This window comes from Lotus japonicus, chromosome 2, assembly GCF_012489685.1.
Source record: "Lotus japonicus ecotype B-129 chromosome 2, LjGifu_v1.2".
Classification (NCBI taxonomy): Eukaryota; Viridiplantae; Streptophyta; class Magnoliopsida; order Fabales; family Fabaceae; genus Lotus; species Lotus japonicus.
The window spans coordinates 68,069,107-68,076,367 of record NC_080042.1 but is presented as its reverse complement, the minus strand read 5'-3'; the positions used below and the strand labels follow the sequence as shown (position 1 = coordinate 68,076,367).

The 7,261-nt window shown below is 34.4% G+C and overlaps 1 protein-coding gene across 1 annotated transcript; it reads left to right on the top strand.

Annotated features, from left to right (window-relative positions):
- Positions 1 to 436: 436 nt before the first annotated feature.
- LOC130739026 (senescence/dehydration-associated protein At4g35985, chloroplastic-like) lies at positions 437 to 3,441 on the top strand. Its single transcript, XM_057591240.1, has 5 exons — positions 437 to 1,136; positions 1,913 to 2,037; positions 2,135 to 2,301; positions 2,598 to 2,682; positions 3,070 to 3,441. The coding sequence occupies exons 1-5, from the start codon at positions 549 to 551 to the stop codon at positions 3,239 to 3,241; spliced, it is 1,137 nt and encodes a 378-aa protein (XP_057447223.1). The 5' UTR covers positions 437 to 548; the 3' UTR covers positions 3,242 to 3,441.
- The last annotated feature ends 3,820 nt before the right edge of the window (positions 3,442 to 7,261 follow it).

Below are 7,261 nucleotides of genomic sequence, written 5' to 3'. Positions count from 1 at the left end.
TGCTCCAAACGGTTTACAAAGAAGAGGATCTTTTTCAATAATTTTTCCGGCGAGGAACCTACATCAGACGGCGACACAAAGACAGGGACCAATATGATGCTTAACCCATATTTAAAGAATCAAACTATATATCAATTGTACTAAACCTCATTTATAAGTTTACATATAAGAAAACATAGAAAAAGACCAGAACATAATTCTTCCCTGTGAAAATTCCAACAAATGACTTACTAGGAAAACAGAATAAAGGAATATCAGACAATGGTGGATGAAATTAAAGAACAATACAGAAAAGAATATCAGGGCAAGCTGAGATGCTCCCTACTGCAGATTGTTCAACAAGCTCTCCATTTTTTTTTATTTTCTCATACATTCCACTTCTCCACCCAAAGTCACATTACATTAACCATGATACCATCTTCTTCACCACCAATCACAAGGAATAGAATAAATCCACCAATAAAACCACAAACTTTCCCTATCACATTTATCTCGATTCACATCCCATTCAAGCGGTCCCAAGAAAGAAATAGAACAAAAACAGAGAGATGGGTTGCAGTGGCTCCAAACCTGAAGAAGAAGAACCAACCATGATGAGAACCTCCACGCTTGTTCCTATTGCTGAATACTCAAAACCCAAGAACCTGATCAGACAAGAAGTTCTGATCCAAATTCCAGGATGCAGAGTTTACCTGATGGATGAAGGACAAGCTGTTGAACTGGCTCAAGGCCAGTTCATGATCATCAAAGTCATGGATGATAACGTATCACTTGCCACAATCATCAAAGTAGGGAACGGTGTCCAGTGGCCACTGACAAAAGATGAGCCGGTGGTGAAGGTGGATACTCTGCATTACCTGTTCACGTTGCCTGTGAAAGATGGAGGATCAGAGCCTCTGAGCTATGGTGTGACGTTTCCAGAGCAGTGTTATGGGAGCATGGGGTTGCTGGAATCTTTTCTGAAGGATCACTCTTGCTTTTCTGATTTGAAAACAGGGAAGAAAGGTGGTCTTGATTGGGAGCAGTTTGCTCCCAGGGTTGAAGATTACAATCACTTTCTGGCTAAGGCGATTGCTGGAGGGACTGGTCAGATTGTTAAGGGTATCTTCATGTGCAGTAATGCTTACACTAACCAGGTTTTGTTTTTGAGTCCTTATAAGTAAACATTCAATTTTCTTTACCCACATCGATCTGACATATCGATTAGCGGTGGTTCGTAAACATTGCACCGCTGCTAATGCATATGTTAGATGGATGTCGAGTAAATATATGGCCACTAATCTTTTTTCCTCTGGTTTTTTATTCCTCTCTCTCTTTCAATTAGATATTTATCATGTTTTCTAGTTTTTAATTTATATTAGGAAAATAATTCATTCATATCTCAATTTGAGTTTTATCTTAAGAGAAATAGAAATATAAGAGAGATTAGTGATAGATAATGTGGATATGAAAAAAAATGGGGAAAAAGATATTTTTTTCACACTTTAAGTTTACTTACACCAAATGAGATGAAGGGAAAAAAACGAGATAAATGAGAGATTTGTCGCTCTATAGTCATCGTACTAAGTGGTAAGGGCTAACCAATGAGTTTTTTTTTTTTTTTTCATTCTGAAGTGTTGGAAATTTAACCTCTCAATCACCTGCTTAACAGACTAAAGCTAAATATTACTACTAATTAACCCTCAACTTGGTACTTGTTTTATTTTATGAACCTTGTAATTTATTCAAACTAGCAAAAATTCATTTGTTTGTAGCTGGGACACTGATAATGTTTGTCAAGTTGTGACCCACATAGGAATTATGATATTTTCATGTGGGTTTAGATGGGCTTGGCTCTCACTTCTCAATAGCCCACCCCTTTAATTGAAAAGTATCCACTAAATCATTATGTAAAACTTGTTTGGAAAATCAGGTCCAAAGTGGAGGGCAAACGATCCTAACTGATAACAAAAATAATGGCTTGGTTAGACAAAGTGTGAGCAACAACAAAACTGCTGATGCCACAAAGAAGAATGCGATGAACGAAAACCTCAAACGGTATTTCAAAGTTCACAAGTGAACTTGAGATTAATTATGTTCTTTTAAGTCATAAATACAAACTGACTCTAATTAATTTTCATGTTTGCCAATCTAGTGTGAGACAGCTAACAACTATGACAGAAAAGTTATCCAAATCTTTGCTTGATGGTGTTGGAATAATGAGTGGATCAGTGATGGCTCCTGTGCTTAAATCTCAACCAGGACAAGCATTCCTGAAGATGCTCCCTGGAGAGGTGCTTTTGGCTTCCCTTGATGCAGTCAGTAAGTAAACTTTCTAACACAGACATCTTTCACGGGAGACAATTCAGTTCTAGTCGAGAACATTTAAATCCTGATGTGACTAGTTCTCCCGACACGTATTTTTTCCATACACAAAATTGGTTCACAAAAGATCTTATAAGGCTACCATGATCTTGATTATGAAATTATCATACTTCAACAATTTATATACCAATCTCAGTTCATTAAATAAAGGGCACTACCTAATCTTAATTATGGTTTTTATTTTCAAACAAGCAGCCTTAACTTTATTTCTATGTTTTCTCTTAATGCCTCAGACAAGGTGTTTGAAGCAACTGAAGCTGCTCAAAAGCAATCCCTTTCTGCCACCTCCCAAGCTGCCACCAGAATGGTTTCTAACAGGTAAAAAAACATTACACTGCTATGAACAATATAGCAGAACTTAATAACTGGACTACATTGGCAAATTATGTGTTTTTTAGATTTTTTTTTTTTAGGCATCTATCCAACCCATATAACATTTTTTACCTTTATGTTTAGCTTAAATGTACTTTTGCTTTCTATAGTACCACTAGACTGTCCAGACATAAGTAAAATAATACTTTTACACTCCAATTCCATTCTACACCAAGAGTGAGATAGAAATAGAAGGGAGAGATATGATCGGCCGTGATGATCTGACAGGATTGCCCAACATTAACTTTTGTACTATGTATCCAAGTAAACAGACTTGCCTTGCTTGTTTATCAATGTATAAATATAAGTTCACCTTGCATCCTTGGGTAACAGATATGGGGAAGAAGCAGGGGAGGCCACAGAACATGTGTTTGCAACAGCAGGACATGCTGCAAACACTGCTTGGAATGTTTCTAAGATACGGAAGGCCATCAATCCAGTCACTCCAGCAAGCACTGCAGGAGGAGCACTGAGAAATTCTATCAAGAATAGAAATGTTGGATAATAAGATCCATTTATGTGTGGCTTTGTATTTGACAAAGGTGAAGGCATAAATTGTTACCTATATATATGGCTTTCTCTTTTTGGTTGTTATATATGTAAGTATTGCTGTATTGGTCAGCAGCAAGCTGGCTAGAATATGAAAATGATCTTGTATGAAAAAACTCCAAATATAAAAGAACAATAGTGTTTCCTTTTTCTTTCTCTTTTGTGTTTATATATATCTGATACATGAGAAGTCTCAACCCTTAGACTTTTTAAAATCTTTTAAGGCTGAAGTTAAATTTCAACTTGGTGGTGGTAGATATGGGGTCATGGGAACAATGTCTAGGGCCGATTGCGTTTTTTCTTGAAGAATGTGGGATTGTTCCGCGAGACACTATGCCAAGAAAGCATAGCATGAATGGTGTAGCAGAACGTAGAAACCAGCCTCTTAAGGATATAATGAGAAGTATGGTAAGTCATTCTTCCTTGCCAGAATTAGTTTGGGAAGAAGGCTTAAAGAGTGCAGTTTACATCCTTAATATGGTTTTACAATCCCACTTCTAGATCATTTTTTGAAACGGGAAATGCGAGATTTCTTGAGGAGGTTGAGTTTGGAAAGGAAGAGAACATAAGGAATTTTCACTTTGAGGAGTAACATGTTTTTAACAGTGATGAAGTCTTTATAACTATTATTGTTCAAGAAATAACTCCAGTAATTGAAGAAGAACAACGAGGTTCTCCCTCAATACCTGTAGAGCACTCTCAACAACCCCAATGAGTGCAATTAAGGAGATCCAGTAGAGAAAGAATAAATGCAATTCCATATGATTATATTGTGTTTCTCCAAGAACATGAGGATGACATCGATTTAATAGAAGATGATCCATTCAGATTCTGTCTATAGTTTTAACTATAAAAAATAATTCATGCCATGAATGATGAGATGAAGTCCTAAAAGACAATGATGTTTGGGATCTTGTCGAACCACTAGAAAGTGTGAAACCTAGCGGAAAACTTGTTTAGGCTTCATTCAAAAGGAAAACAAGAAATCTTATGTCCAGTATCTTTAAAGGATTATTTCAGAATAATAATGACATGATACTAGTAGTTCATTATGATTTAGAGCTCCATAGTTCGCGTTTCTAAATAGTGTTAGTGAATCATTGAAGAAATAATGTCAGGTGACTCAAAATCAATGGTATGCAAACTAAAGAAATTCATCTATGATCTCAAACAAACTTCGTGTTAACGGTATAAGAAGTTTCATCAAACCAACACCTCATATTCGCATTCGCATTCCATTTGAGCTATTTTTCATAATCTTGTATAAACATGTTTGAGGAACCTTATTGTTGTTGTGATAATTCTTTTTTTTTTTTGACAAAAATTGTGATAATTCTCAAAAGAGTTCCCTAGTCGGGAGGGATAATTCTATTGGGCTTCCAAATTTGTATTCTCTATTGCAGCAGTTTCTTCAACATTTTTGTGATACCAACAATTGACATTTAATTCTGTAAAGAAAAAAGAAAAGCTATTAACATTTAATTTTGACACTCAGATAGAAAGACTCGCATTTTTGTTATACCAATACAATGTTTGGGCCCCAGCTCCCATTGATGGTGTCATTGTCATATATGTTAGGCTGCGCACATGTACTTGATTTGAAATAACAATAACAACATGATTAAGTATAAGAGTCTAAGACTAATGCTAATTAATTTGCCCAGCAAAGTTCATTGTGTCACGTTGTTTAGTTATATTAATGAACTGATTTTTCATTGTTCTACATATTAGTGTCTGCCACTTGCTGCTTTATGTATAAGCTCAAGGTAGATAAAACAAAATAGCCGAGCATGAGCAAATTAAAAATACCAAAAATGGAAACGGGGCAAACAGAATAAAGTTCACAAGAGGGAAATGGAGATTAAAAGCAAATCTCTTAAGTATCAAATATTTGAATAAATTGGTATTCAACAGACAGGCCTTTCCACCTGAGAAGAAGTGTTTTACTTATATTCAATGCAATCATTTCATATTATTGTGATTGTATCATAATAATTTCAATTTCCTACCAACTAGAAGTGACCGATTCAAGTGATATATATTTAATTATCCTTAAACAATGTCTTAAGTACGAGTTTTATGTATGAAAAAAACTTAACTGAAAGAGTTATAGTCCTATCGGTCAACATGTAGATGTTCTCCGTTATCATATAAATACCTGATTAGAAAAAATTGAATTTCATTTTTCTCAACTAAAATGCAATGAAACGATTATTTGTCACGATATTTTTATCGTAAAAGTAATATTTTTATTAGAAAATAATCTAAATAAAATAAGCTCGTGATTGTTAATTACTGCCTGACCTAAACTAGCTAGAAAGTTTTGTACAATGAAAACGAGTGTGAACACAAGCTTCCTTTTTGTTCACCTGCTCCACTCTGACCTCTTAAATTATAAAACTAATTAGTACACGTTGATGCTCTCTAATCTTTAGTACATCTCGTGACCTAAATTACAAATAAAAAAAAGTAAAAAAAGAAGAAGAAGAGCTAAACCTCTCTCCAACGCAATGACACAGGTTTCTCTACCAACCATTTTTTTTTAAGATTACTTTTGAATTGTGATGATGCATTTAACAGTTAGCTAGGAACCCAAAAGTAATCAAAACTAGAGGAGAGGAGTTAAAGTGGGTAAAGACCAAACTAATTAATCACAGTTCCACTCACAAAGCTAGTTTAAACTTTGATTAAACTATATGTCTATGTCCCTATATAAATTAGTCCATTAATCTGCATGCACAAAAACATTGTCATGTAGGACAGTGGCACTACTCTTAAATAGTAGTAAATGCCATCATTGCAGGGGAACATATATTAACAAAACACAAATACACAAATACATGTAATTGGGGTGGGGGGTGGTCTTACCATGTTGGGTAGTTATAATGGTATATAAACTATAAAGACACAAAAAGCATATGATGAATCTGATATTAAACATGTGTCATAAATTAATTAATCACGTGGGATTTAACACTGTGCTTGTACTAGTAGAGCTAGCTAGTACTCCACTGCTGAGGCATTTAACTAACCAATAGACCTCTCTTTAGAATCTTGGAATATGGAAAAATTGACCCATTCTCCTTTTAGCCACTTTGTAGTTGGATTATCTAAAACAATAGATACTCAAATAATGATACTTGTACATATAAATATTTTAAAAACACTTAATAAAGCTTATAAAAAAACACTTAATAAACACATTATTTCTCTTTCGATTTCTATTTTTATCACATTACATTCATTATTTCTCTATCTTTTCTTCATTTTCGAAGTCTCCTCTAAATGCATATGTATTACTCCATTTATTCCTGATTATAAAATACACTTACACTTATTGATTACTAAATTATGTAACAAAGTCAATTAATATATTGATTTTAAAAAATATTATGTACTCTTTCACACTTATCCTTAATCAATGTACTGAGTAGTGTGTAAAAGCATTAATTAATTCATGTAATTGTTAGTACTAACCAATATTTTGGTACTATATATAAGAAGTACTAAGAAGTCTAATAAAATTTAGTAAAAAGTCTTATATAAAAGGATAACAAGTATGAGAAGTTGTTGGTTTCACCCATTCTCATTAGCAACACATTGTTTCACAAATATCTATTAATAATTAATTATAGGAAATGGTTATTCAGACCCCCTAACATCTATTTCGACCCCTCAAAAAGTGCAAAAATACTAAACTACCCTTAATGAAAAAATATAAAAAAAATTTAACCCCACTCTTCACATTCTCTCTCCTCTCTCCTTACCTCTTTCTTCCACCACCTCCGCCCCCACCACCACCATCTCCGCTACCACCGCCGCCGCCACCACCACCACCACTGCCACCATCACCACCACAAACTCCATCTTATGTCATTTTTTAAAATTTCAAACATTATGGAGTAGATTCTGTCGTTTTAAATTTTTTCTGCAATTAAACGCACTCTAGAAGTGTCTGACTGACAAACACACTTTT

Bases quoted from the DNA above. Each gene is read 5' to 3' on its own strand.
- LOC130739026 (XM_057591240.1), top strand. From the start codon at position 549: ATGGGTTGCAGTGGCTCCAAACCTGAAGAAGAAGAACCAACCATGATG. The intron at 1,137-1,912 runs GTTTTGTTTTTG...TTGGAAAATCAG, and splicing joins GTAATGCTTACACTAACCAG to GTCCAAAGTGGAGGGCAAAC. The intron at 2,683-3,069 runs GTAAAAAAACAT...CTTGGGTAACAG, and splicing joins ACCAGAATGGTTTCTAACAG to ATATGGGGAAGAAGCAGGGG.